Source organism: Elephas maximus, chromosome 10 (genome assembly GCF_024166365.1).
Source record: "Elephas maximus indicus isolate mEleMax1 chromosome 10, mEleMax1 primary haplotype, whole genome shotgun sequence".
Classification (NCBI taxonomy): Eukaryota; Metazoa; Chordata; class Mammalia; order Proboscidea; family Elephantidae; genus Elephas; species Elephas maximus.
The window spans coordinates 6,544,092-6,557,927 of NC_064828.1; the positions used below are offsets into that span (position 1 = coordinate 6,544,092).

Consider the following 13,836-nt stretch of genomic DNA (forward strand, 5'->3'; position numbering starts at 1 on the left):
TGGTGATTTCCTTATGATCAGTTGACTGAAGAAGAGAAAACTCATGCCTGGTTTACAGATGGTTCTGTGCAATAGGCAGGTACCACTTGAAAGTAGACAGCGGCAGCACTACAGCCCCTTTCTGTGACCTCCCTGAAGGGTGGTGGTAAAGGGAAATCCTCCCAGTGGACAGCACTTTGAGCAGCATATCTGGTTGTTCACTTTGCTCGGAAGGAGAAATTTCCTAATGTGCGATCGTGTAATGATTCATGGTCTGTGGCCAATGGTTTGGCTGGATGGTCAGGGACATGGAAAGAACATGACTGGAAAATTGGAGACAAGGATTTATGGGGAAGATGTATGTGGATAGACCTCTCTGAATGGGCCAAGGAAGTGAAGATATTTATGTCTCATGTGACTCCTCACCAAAGGGTGACCTCAGCAGAGGATGATTTTAACAGTCAAGCAGATAGGATAATGCATTCTGTGGAAACCAGTCATCCCCCTTCCCCAGCTACTCCTGTCATCGCTCAATGGGCTCATGAACAAAGTGGCCATAGTGGCAGGGAGGGAGGTTATGCACGGGTTCAGCAATGTGGACTTCCACTCACCAGCCTGACTTGGCTACAGCCACTGCTGAGTGCCCAGTCTGCCAGCATCAGAGACCAACACTTGAGTCCCCAATATGGCACCATCCCTCCAGGTGATCAGTCAGCAACCTGGTGGCAAGTTGATTATGTTGGACCACTTCCATCATGGAAAGGGCAGTGTTTCGTTGTTACTGGAATAGACGCCTACTATGGATATGGATTTGCCTTCTCTGCACACAATGCTTCTGCCAAAACTACCACCTGTGGACTTACAGATGCTTTATCCACCATCATGGTGTCCCACACAGCATTGCCTCAGACCAAGGGAGTCACTTCACAGTAAATGAAGTGCAGCAGCGGGCCTGTGCTCATGGAATTCATGGGTCTTACCATGTTCCTCATCATTCTGAAGCAGCGGGCTTGATGGAACAATGGAATGGCCTTCTAAGGACACAATTACGGCACTGGCTAGGTGGCAGTACCTTGCAGGGTTGGTGCAGTGTTCTCCAGGAGGCTGTATATGCTCTAAACCAGAGTCCAGTATACGGTGCTGTTTCTCCCATAGCCAGGATTTATGGGTCCACGAATCAAGGGGTAGAAATGGGAGTGGCACCTCTCACTATTACTCCTAGTGACCCACTTGCAAGATTTTTGCTTCCTGCCCCCACGACCTTGTGCTGTGCAGGTTTAGAGGCCTTAGTTTCAAAGGGAGGAATGCCCCACCTGGAAACACACCACTGATTCCTTTGAACTGAAAGCTAAGAATGCCACCTGGCCACTTGGGGCTCCTTTTGCCCCTGGATCAACAGGCAAGGAAGGGAGTTACCATACTGGCTGGTGTGACTGATCCAGATTACCAAGAGGAAATCCGAATGGTATTACATCATGGAAGTAAAGAAGAGTATGTCTGGAATCCAGGAGATCCATTAGGGCGTCTCTTAGTACTATGCTGCCCTGTGATTAAAGTCAATGGAGAACTACAGCAACCCCATTCCAACATGACTACTAATGACCCGGAACCTTCAGGAATGAAGGTTTGGTTCACACCACCAGGCAAAGAACCAGGACCAGCTGAGGTGCTTGCTGAGGGAAAAGGGAATACAGAATGGATGGTGGAAGAAAGTAGTTCTAAATACCAGTTATGGCCATGTGACCAGTTGCATAAATTGAGGACTGTAGTTGTTATGAGCATTCCTGCCTTGTATATGTGCATCAAATGTTTTTATTTTCTTCACTTATAAAATACAAGATTTAAACTGGGCTAGTATGTTTTCGGTTGTACACATGTTGTATCATGTTAGGCACAAGTATAACTTTATAATTGTCTTTATTCAGAGATTGTGTATGGTTTAAGAGATGTGTACATGTGCCAGGTTGACAAGAGGTGGGATGTGGTGGTTAATATTGTGTGTCAACTTGGCTGGGCCATGATTCTCAGTGTTTATAATTGATCACTCCCATGATGGAATCTGCTGTGAGTAGCCAATCAGGTGAAAGGGAATTTCCTTGGGGGTGTGGCCTGCAGCTGAATATAAGCAGACATTCTGGCTTTGCTCTCACTCTGGATCCTGTGGCTGCCTCCTGTTCTTCTGACCTCCAGCTCTTGGGATTTGAGCTATCAGCTTATCTACAGATCTTGGGATTCTTTGATCTTCACAGTCTGAGAGCAAGAGCCCTGCTCGCCTACCTGCCAGTCTTGGGTTAGCCAGCACCTGCGGTTACGTGAATCGAGAGAAGCCTCTATCCTGATCCACAGACTTGGGATGCTCCAGCCTCTACATTCTCGTGAGCCATTTCCTTGATATAAATCTCTCCATATATATTTATATGCTTTACTGGTTTTGCTTCTCTAGAGAACCCAGTCTAAGACAGAGGGTACCTAGAAGACAGTACCTGGACCATGGTAGGTACCCAGTCAGGATTTGTGGAGCAAATAGAATAAAGGGACAGGTGAACAAAGCACCTCGATGAGAGCTTAGGGCTTGGTGTTTCAATGGTGTGTGTTTTTGTGCCTGTGTGTGTGTCTATGTCTGTGTGTGTGTCAGGGTGAAGAGGGTAAACAGTAGAAGTAGAGGAGCCATGGCTGAAAAGATGGGTGGGTCAGAAACAAATTATGGAGGGCCTTGAATGCCAGCCAAAAGGTCATTGGGAGCCATGAATATTTTGAAATATATAAAAATTATTATGGTGCCTGCCATAATATTCTGGCAGTTATGTCTGTAAAATGGGGAAATGCAGTGTGGAGTTGTAGAGTCCAATTCGGAGGACACGTCATTAATCCTGGACAGAGGTGGTAATATTCTAAACTGCCATGGGAGAGAGCGGGAGACAATTTGGACCAATTTGTGAATTAATAGTAGTTTGCGATTAGGTACGAGGGAAGGTGTTCCTGAGAACTGAATGAGACATTGTGGGCAAAGCAAGTATTTTCATACCTGGCTCAGAAAAACGAGTTGCTGTCAAGTCAGCTCAGGTTCATGGTGACCTCGGGTTCATGGTGACCTCAGGTGTGTCGAAGTGGAACTGCGTCCATAGGATGTTCAATGACTGATCTTTCAGAAGCAAATCACCAGGACTCTCTTCCAAGGCACTTTTGGGTGGACTCGAAACTCCAAGCTTTCATCTAGCAGCCGAGCACGTTAACCACTTGTACCACCCAGGGACTCTACTTGGTTCATGTTGTTGTTGCTGTTAGATGCCATTGAGTGAATTCCGACTCACAGCGACCCCATAGGACAGAGTAGAACTGCCTCATAGGGTTTCCAAAGAGCAGCTGGTGGATTTGAATTGCTGACCTTTTGGTTAGCAGCCGAACTCTTAACCCCTACGCAGCCAGTGCTCATTTAAAAAGAAAAAAAAATCTGTTGCTGTCATGTCGATTCTGACTCATAACGACCCTAAAGGACAGAGTAGAACTGCCCATAGGATTTCCAAAGAGCACCTGGTGGATTCGAACTGCCGACCTTTGGTTAGTAGCTGTAGCTCTAACCCATCAAGGTTTCCCGAGGGCTTATAGTAAGTGGTAAATAAATGGTAGCTATTCCTTGGAAACTCTACGGGGCAGTTCTAGTCTGTTCTATAGGGTCGCTATGAGTCGGAATCGACTCGACGACAGTGGGAGTGGGTTATTATTATTATTATCTGGTGTGATTTGGAGAATGGTGCTGTCACTAAAGAGATAGGGATTCTTAAAAATAGGAAGAAGACAACCCAACAGAGAAATAGGATAAAGAACAACAGCCCCCATTTATTGCATGTTTACCACATGCCAGGCCTTGTCAGGATGACTTGTACGCACTGCCTCTTTTCAACCTCACAACGGCCCGGTGGGGAAGGTGGTAATAGTACTCCTTTTTTTGTTTGTTTTTATAGAAGCACTAGCACTGGAAAAGTTAAGATAGTTTTCCTGTGGTTACCCAGCTGATAAATGGGTGAGGTGGACAGATCCCAGGTCCTGAGCACCTCTTTACAAAAGAACATTACAAAGCAAGAAACATTTAAAAATAAAAAGTTGACCTCACTAGCAACCAAAGAAGCACTAATTATAATGAGACATCATATTCCGTCTTCAAATTTCAGACTTTGGAAAAAGGTATAACGCCCAGAGCAGGTGAGAATTTAGGGTACAGCCACTCTTAAACATTGCTGGTGTGAGCAAGTATACCAAGTTTTGGAAGAGAAATTCGGCAGTTTGCATCAAAAGCCTTAAAAATGTATATACCTTTGAATCAGCGGTTTCACTTCTAAGGAAATAAATAGGACATGCACAAAGATTAAGCAATAAAGATCCTTGTCATGTATTATTTATATAATGGGGGAAACAGAATTAATTTAATATTTATAAATAGCAAATTATTTAAATCAATCCACAGACTGCACTATCATGCAACAATTAAAAGTAGTGCTATAGAAGAATAAGTCTCAACATGGGGAAAATATTCACAGTGTTATAAAGTTCAAAAAGCAGTTTATAAAACCATGTGTATAGTATGATCCCAGGTAATTTTTTGGAGGTAGAAAAAAGATTGGAAAGGCATATGTAAAAATACTAACAGTGGGTTAGCCCTAGATAGTAAGATTTTATATAATTCTCATTTCTTGTGCTTTTTGTTTTATAACATTTGTAAAAAGAAGGGGGGAAAAGATAAATCCTTGAATAAATACTAAAAACAGTGAAGCCAGGAAGATGAGTTTATAAAGTTAACTGGTGACTTTGTTTTACCCAGAGGAAAATGTCTGGTAAACAGAAGCCCAGGGACTGAACTGAGAAAGGGAAGCAGGCCTGCAACTTGCCAGCCCTGAGAGTAAGGGCAATCAGCTGGGGAGAAGAGGACTGACAGTTCCAGGAAGCCAGGTCAGAGGAGACATTGAAGAGTCCAGTGGCAGTCGGGGAGGGGAGAGAGCATCACCCAAGACAGGAAGGGCAGGTTTTTCCAGGAGAAGACATACCGAAAAGAAGCTTAGAGGAATGAAGGTGGGAAAATGCCATTTAGTTCCGCGACTAACCAGCCGTCGCTCACTTGGAAAGCACAACTTCAGCAGACCCATAAAGGCAGGAGCCAGACTGCAGGATGAGGAGGACAGGGTGCCTGGCAGGAAGTGGAGGCAGGAGACCAGGCTTCGCGCTAGCAGTCCTGAGTGTTCCCACCATCTCCATTTGCTTTATTCGCTCAAGTCAGGAAGTTGGCTGGGACCCTTTAGTGAACTCCTCATTTTACAAAAGGCCCTTTCCATAGGAAAGGTAAGTTCTAGTAAGAATGTTTCAGGTTTACTTAGTGACTAATACAGTCTACCTCCAGAATTGCTGTAATGCAAAAATCTGTGTTCTGTTGACTCCAAATGTGTAGCAATCCCAGAAGGTTTAAATATTTTCTCTGAACTTACACTATGAAGGGGCCCAGTTTACCTAGACTACATGGGTATAAAAAGGCCATGGTCCTGAATCTCTTAAGAAAGGGTAGAGAGAGAAAGAAAGAATAGGTTATAAAACCTATTTAAATTAACCTGTTCTTGCATTGCCCACCAGAAGTCGGCAGTTTGAATCCACCAGCCGCTCATTGGAAACCCTATGGGGCAATTCTTCTCTGTCCTGTAGGGTTGCTGTAAGTTGGAATCGACTTGATGGCAATGGGTTTGGTTTTTTTTGTTTGGAGTCCCTGGGTGGTGCAAACAAACAGTTAAAGTTCTTGAGTGCTAACCAAAAAGTTGGCAGTTTGAGTGCACCCAGAAGCTCCTCGGAGAGAAGACCTGGCAATCTACTTCTGAAAAACCACCCATTGAAAACCCTGTGGAGTGGAGTTCTGCTGTGACACACGTGAGTTTGCCCTGAGTCAGAACTGACTCCATGGCGACCGCTTTATTTATGCACTAGTGTCCTGATGACAGAGAAGCCCTGGCGGCACGGCAGCTAAGCGCTTGGCTACTGACTGAAAGGTTGGCAGTTTGAAGCCACTTCACGGGAGAAAGATAGGGCAGTCTGCTTCCATAAAGATTACAGCCTTGGAAAGCCCATGGAGGATTTCTACTGTGTCCTATAGGGTTGCTGTGAGTTGGAATGTGGCTGACGACAATGGTTACCACGTTAACTTCTGGCTTGTTTCTTCCGGCCTATTCCTTCCTAAGACATAGACACTCCCTGCCTCGATCCCACAGCTCCACCTGGTGGTTGATTTGAGAAGCTGAACTTCGGCCGTCTGCTTCCGTAAATAAGATTTACAGTCTTGGAAACCCTTTAGGGTCTCTATGAGCTGGAATCAACTCCATGGTAACAAGTTTGGTTTTTTGGGTCAGTTTTCCAATAACAGCAACAACCAGACCAAACAAACCCTCACCTATGAAACACAAATGTAAAACTAGTAAAGAAGGGCCTGTTTCTCTCTTTTACCCAGTAAGAACAGTTCCCAGCCTCTTGTCTATAGCTGCCCAATTAGGAAACCAAATGAAAAAGACCAGAGAATATGAATCCAAGATTATTTGAAATCATACTTAATACAGTACCTGATACTCAGGGGTAGAACTGGGTCTATCTGGCTACAAGAAGTGAAAGGAACCCAGAGCTGCGTCTGATTCCTAACAGGGAGATCAAAGCTCAGGCCTCCACGGCAAAGATATCACACCACTGAAAAGTCGCACTCTCTCTTGGGAATTGAGACTTTTAATGTATCTGTCTTTCTCCCTTCCCATTAGCTGAAGATCGGGCAGTTCTTGACCAAGCTAGCTGCTTAGCTGGGCTTTTGGAGATGGGTCTAATACTGGAAAAACGGGTGTGACTCAAGGCCCCACCCCAACCCTGGCCCATGACTGGGCTAAAAAAGAACCAAGAACATTTTCACAGGGCAGTGTGCCTGGGGGTGGCAACAATGGCACCGTTCAAAACATGTTTGCTTGCAGAACGTGGTGAGACTGGCTTTATCCGGGTGGAGCATCTGCACAGGGTCAGCCTTTTTGTCCGGTGTCACTTCTTTCATGAAGGCAGGCACCACTTTTATGCTTCTCGAATAGTTAATATGGCAGCAACAGGGTTATCCAAAGCAAAGAAAATTCCGTTGGTAGAATCAATCCAGGAACAGTATCAAAACCTCAAAGCAGGTGCTCGTGGGCAGAATCAGAAGGGTTGAAATAAGTGAAACATTTTAGAAGTGTGTTTGAAGTGACAGAAATTGGCTGGCAGTTTGAGGGGTTAATACATTCCTGTGTGCCCACACACATTGCCCTGCTCCTCACAGAGCGCAGACTACTGGGAGAGACGAAGGATAGGGTTTGTATGAGGCAAGAAGGGAGTTCAGAGGTCGCCCATTGCCCTCTCTTGGCAGCTAAGAAACTTGTGGTAGAGTGGCTTGCCCAGGGTCACACAGATGGTGGCGTAACTGGAACTCGAACTCAGATCCAAATCTTTTCAGAGTTTTTCCCACTGTACCCTTTTAAATGTCTTTCCCCTCTCATCTGTCTCACTGAACGCTCAATTTAACTTTTATTTTGTACTTGAATTTCCCACCTCTCTCACTGTCCTTGCCCCTGGGCGGGTGTGCCCTGTTAGTTTCATTTTGTTTTATGGGCCTGTCTAATCTTCGGCTGAGGGGTGAACCTCAGGAGTGACTTCATTACTGAGCTGGAAGAGTATCTGGGGGCCATACTCTCAGGGTTTCTCCAGACTCTGTCCGGCCAGCAAGTCCGGTCTCTTTTTGTGAGGACTGCTTGATTTTGTAATACCACCCACTACCACCATATATGCATACACACACACACACCCATACACACATACAAATTGCTCCCCAAAGTGTTTAGATGTATACATCCTTTAAATAAAAGTCAAATTAATTCTGGAATAGAATTCTCAGAGATTTTTTGAGATAATTATCAACACTCAACACTGTTACAGATTCTGCTATAACTTACTGTATGAAGCCTCTCAGATATGAATGATTTACCATTTCCCTCAAACACAAACATAATCCTTTCCAAGACAATGCAAAGCATAAAATCACACATCCCAGTTACAACTCGGTTAAATCACTCCACAAAGACGACTCTCTCTCCTCTCCTCAGATATCCCTTTTAGTGGAGTGTTCCAGTGTTGGTCTCAAAATTCTGAGACCCCAAAAACTCCTTGGTATCTGATCTATGCACTCACTAAGCCCATCATCCCCCTCAGCCATTTTTCTCTCTGCTCAGAATAGCTGGCAGTTTTTACCACGTTCTTGTAGACATTAAACTGTTATCAGGCCTTTCGCCATCCCTCACGTTCTATATAAACCAATACTCGTCTTTTAAAATTCCTCATGAGACCCATTGTTCCATCTTTAAATCATCCTTAGGATTCTTTCTAAGCCATCCCTATGAAACTTCAATTTCAATTAAATATTCGCATTGCAAGGCTTTCAGCATAACAGTATACGCCAACCAAGGCAAAAATGTTAATCCGTGGGCCCTAAACACAAGTTCCTCTTTTCACAGAGCAGCAGCAGACTTATGCTGACTCAATATGTGATACACCGTGAGCCCCGGAAACCACGGTGGTGCGGTGGTTAGGAGGTATGGCTGCTAACCAAAAGGTCAGCAGTTCGAATCCACCAGACGGTCCTTGGAAGGTCTATGGGACGGTACCGCTCTGTCCTATAGGGTCTCTGTGAGTGGGAATTGACTCAGAGGGCAGTGGGCTGTTGTTGTGAGCCCTGCCCCAACCTGTTTGCCTGTGGTACATGTGAACTAGCCCTTTCCTGGTAACTGTCAGAGAAGGCGTCTGATGAGCTTTAATATCTCCCAGCAATGACACCTTCACAAAATCTTGATTTTGATACATTTTGGAGGTAGTTCTTCAGTGGGACTTCAAAGGTGTAGACTACCATGTTTATCACGGATTTATAGTAGCAATTGTCAGGCCACAGCGGCTGCAGGGAGAAGGGGTATTCTGCAGCCCCTGCCAGCACCAGCAGCTCCTCCCCCAATTTTATTGTATATTTTTTGGTTTGGAAAGTCATCTTTTTTCAATCTTCTGTAACGTACCAGGCACAGGCAAGACTCCAGACCCGGTCTTCCTGTCAGAGCGCTGCCCTAAGCATCTTGTGTATCGAATTCCTGAAGTAGCACTGAACGTTAGCCGCATTATTACTCAAGATCAGCCTAATAAAAACGTGGGCCCCCAGTGCCTGCCTTGAGACCGAAATTTCTGTGTTTTGAGATAGTTAGATGTAAAATATGAATAGGTTTCTTCTCTTTGATTAATGTGAAACGTGAAGGATTCTTCATACCATTTCAGAGTTGTGGAGAGTTTGTAAACCTGTTCCCTTCTATTCAATGACCAGCTCATGTTCTGAGAGGACTTCATTTTGTATAATCCTCTCTTACTGGAAACGTAATATTGTTTTTGTGTGTCCTCTTGCAGCCTGTCACATACTGGAATGCCGCAGTGGAATGGCCCAAGATGTCATCAGTACCATCGGGCAGGCCTTTGAACTCCGGTTTAAACAGTACTTGAAAAATCCTTCTTTGAATACTTCCTGTGAAAGGTCAGCCAAGAGTTCTATAGTTATTTCACTTGCTGTGTTTTGGTTTTCTTTTTAAATCCGTATGGCATTTGTAAATTGACTAATGAAATTAGTCAATTTTTTTCTTACAAATAAGCATAGTTTTGGTACAGAATAATAGTGAAATTTTCCAACTTTTTTCCATTCATAGTCATTCAGATATTTTCTTTTGCTTTGTAACGAGATTAAAGGAGACACAAAAGAGACAGGAATAGCCCTGTTTCTCTGTTACACAGAGCTGTGAGTGAATTAAGTAGCATCATAAAACAATAATCATTAACCAGTTTCTCAGATTTCTTTTAACCCCCAGATCCTTTACATATCAGTAAAAGGAAAAAAGAAAAAAAAAGGCATGAACAAAGAGCAAAATAGCAGCGATCAAATGTCTATTGCAGAATTCCTATTAGGCCATGCCATTTTACAATGTAAGTAGATCAGCACAACTAAGCTGTGGCAGGGGTGGAACACAACGTGATCCCAGGATTGGGTGGTTCTCTCTAAGGCACAGAAAGTCTGGAATGAGAGCTGACCTCTTTCAGCCTCCACCATGTGTGGAATGCAGCCGGGCTCCTGGCTCACACAATTCATGCCGGAGAAACTAAACTCTTGGGCAGTTCTAAATGCATTCTTCCCTAAGATGTTACTCTCTGTATCAACAAACACCAGGTTTGGAGATCTCCCTCTCTGAGCTGGTCTAGGGTAGCCAAGGAAAGGGGTTACCAGAAGGCCCTGATGCTGACGTTGTCCCAGAACAGCACTTAACATCTCGTGCCATCGCTCTGTTGACATGTAATGAGCCCAGCAAAACTGTGTGGGTTGTAACTGAAATCAGTTCAGTCCAAAAGCACTTGATTTATTCTTTTTCACGAGAGACGCTTACTGATTCCAGTTTGGAAGAAAAGTCCATTTGTTTTTCTGCCCTGTTTCGATTTTAAAACAATTGCACGTTTACGTAAATCTACCCACTTGCCACATACGGTTCTAATATTTCTTTATGAATCCCATACACTCCTCCAGATTTGTGCAGACAAGATAGCTGGCCGTAGTGCTCTTATTTTTTTCATCTTGGTTTAATAAATTGGGCCAGGCCCTCTATCCAAAGAACAATATCAAAATTTTCTTAGAGCAAAACATGTCCTAGATGGCGCAATCAAAGTGTGCAGGAATACCCAGGAAAACGTTGTATTTTTATGATCCTATGACAAAAACAGCTTACATTTAGGGAGTTCGTGTTTTTTTTTCAAGGGGAGACACTAACGCATCAGCCTTGGCCCCTTTTGTCGGCTTACCCCACTCTGATTGTCTAAGGAAAGTGAACAACTCGGTCATCACAGTCCAGATGTTTGGCATCACTTAAGTACAGCTGTAAACTTCAAACCTGAATGCAGATCTCTCTGGGGACTTGTGTGGTTCTGACACCTCTGTATCCCCTGCAGCATTTGAACTCCTGCCCAGCCTCTTGAGGCTTCTTTCTCCCTTACAGTGAGGAGGTGCGCCCTGACGGCAGTGCCGAGGAGAGAGAAGACCGTGAGTACTACAATGAAATCCCAGGGAAGCCGCCACCTGCCGGCGGTGTTTCCGATGTGCGGGTGACAGTTCCAGCTGCAGAGCAAATGGCTTACTGCCCAATACGGTGTGAGAAGTTGTGCTATCTGGTAAGTAATGTTTCATGGTTACTGGAGCCAGGAATGCTGTTCTGTCCTCATCACTAAAAAAAAAAAAATTTAGAGTGTTTAATTTGAGGGTTCCCAAATGCTGGTTTAGAGAAAGTCCCATCTTCCTCGAGTATGGAGCCAGAGAGTGAGTCACTGGTGGAACCTGTACTAGATCATTTCTGCTCCTAGCAGCCTCGCCTCAGCCGATGACCTCTTCTCTTGCTTCACTGGGAAGACTTGGGCCATGCAATGTGTTACCTTCAACTTCATCCTTCCTCGTCTCCAAGTCTTCCTATGTGCTCCCTGCTTTTCTTCCTCAGCTGCTGTCTCCAAAGCTGATCTTTCCCCGGTGCTCCTGACCTTGTCCCCTCCTACCCCTCTCTGTCATGGTTCTGTCCATCAACCACTGTCTCAACCTTTAGTCTCTGTCTTTCTACTGGTCTTTGCCTTCTGTCTGCAAATAAACATAGATGCCAGCAGCCAACTAATAATGTCCTGCCTCCATCTCATCTTCCTGCCTCCGGCAAACTTCGAGAATTTGTTGTCTCTCTCTCTCTCTGCTTTCACTACCAAACTGTGCTTCAAAGATCTGCACTCTGCTTGACAACTTGATGGAAATTATTTTTACAGTGATCACCAATGGTTTATTGCCAAATCCATTCCCTTTCTAAATTTCCTGACTCTGTCTATAGTATTTAACACCTGCCAGCTACCTCTTCTTTTCTGAGACTTCTTCCACTGACTTCCAAAATATTTCTATCTTGTGAATCCCATCCTGTGTCTCTAGTTGCTATTTTTCTTTTCTTTTTTTTTTTAATTTTTTTCTCATATTTTATAATGAATATTTTCAAACATACAGAGAAGTTGAGAACTGTACACTGAATACCCATATAGCCACCACCTAGATTCTACAATTGGCATTTTACTGTATTTGTTTGATCACGTATCTATTCACCTGTCATCTCAGCACCCATTGATCCATCTTATTTTTATGCACTTCTAAGTAAGTCGCATCTTCTCCTTTTATTTACATTGTGTGTTCTCCCACCCCCTGCCCACAGACTGATGCCCTGTCTTGCCATCCTGTGAGCACTCCACGAGGCTCTGCCTTGGCCCTCATCTCCTCCAGCATTCTGCCTGCGTGCACATACCTCCAGCTTCACTGTGCTCAGTCCGTCCTTGTCTCTGCAGCTGAAATGCCATATTGCATCACTTTGCTTGTTTATATCCAAGGCCGAGCTCACCTTTTTCTCCTGGGCGCCAAACTGCATTCCTCTACTGGTTTCCTCATCTTTATTAACAGTACTGCCGGTCTTTCACTAATCCACACTCTTGTTTTTCTCACATTTTGGGCGCAATATCAACTCAGTCTTAAAGGCCTAGGATTCTACCATGCAAATACCTTTTGAAACCAACCTGTCTTCTTCCATCAATATTGCCACTTTCTAAGTTCTTGTTTTCACTTGCCTGGGTGATTCTGAAGCCCCTTCTCTGTCTCCAGTTTTATTCCCTCAAAGCCTTCTGCAAACTACTGTCAGATTAATCTTTCTAAAGCATGGACACTGCCATTCCCTTACCAAAGAGGTCTATACATATAGGGATGATGGGGCCCTTTGATTAGATGATATTTTCAAGGATGAGAAGTAAGTCTGACACAAACCTCTGTAGAGTTAGGGCTCCAATCTGCCAGTTCAAGGTTAGATAGGTATTTGCCATTTGGCTGGTATTTATACAAGTGTCCCAGAAACTACACTTTCTGGCTGAGACTTGGTTTGAGTCCTGGAATGTGACCTTCCAAGCTGAAGCAGTAACCCTCAAGCATTATACTAGCAGCCCTTTATGAACACCCCAACCCCAGCTCCCACCACCAGACCCATCTCTGCAGCTCCAAAGCAATGCACGATGGCAGAAATGTAAGCTCCCCACCCCAAATCTGAATTTCCTTTTCTTACCTGTCAGACACTTCCCGTGTCAGAGAGTGAGCCACTCTCCTGTATTCTAATGGGAGTATTATTAGTGCTTTTCTTCTTTCTTTGTTTAAAGCTTATGAGTGTGTACTGTCTTTGTAAATGTTTCACAATTTGTCGTTCATACAGCCTGGAAACTCCAAGTGCAGCAGTGTATACGAGAACTGTTTAGAACAAAGCAGGGCAGCGGGTAGGTACAATGGCTGTTCTCCATCTCCACCTTCCTCGTTCCTTGTGAGTCATGTGGACACATGCGGCCCTTGCTCCTAAGCGCTTCATGGGACAGTTAGTTATAATTGAACATGTAACCCTTGGGAGGCCCACGGTTCTCTCTAACCCTTACGTGCTTATCACATTTATAGTTTTTTTATATGGGGTCTTTCTGTTTTGACATCATGAAAGCTCTTTTGCTGAAAAGGTGATTTCTCTGCTCGAATCTCAAGGAAGTTCTAGTTCATAGAAGTTTAGACTGTAAACTAACATGAAAACAGATGCCTGTCGAATCTGTTAGGATCAGGGTAACCTTAATCCAGCCTGGCAAAGGGAACGAAAGGCAGTCTGGAATGTGAGAGCCCCGATTAGGGGCCCATTCACCTCATACTTGCTAGGGCATTAAACGTCT

The 13,836-nt window shown here is 44.3% G+C and overlaps 1 protein-coding gene across 2 annotated transcripts in view; it reads left to right on the top strand.

The window, feature by feature from the left end:
- Positions 1–13,836, top strand: part of SHC4 (SHC adaptor protein 4) — a 246,409-nt gene that overhangs the window by 192,627 nt on the left and 39,946 nt on the right. For both annotated transcript variants that reach the window (XM_049899614.1, XM_049899615.1), the window contains exons 7-9: positions 9,451–9,574; positions 11,076–11,247; positions 13,344–13,404. In XM_049899614.1, the coding sequence (XP_049755571.1) occupies positions 9,451–9,574; positions 11,076–11,247; positions 13,344–13,404 (357 nt within the window). The remainder of the gene's footprint in view (positions 1–9,450; positions 9,575–11,075; positions 11,248–13,343; positions 13,405–13,836) is intronic.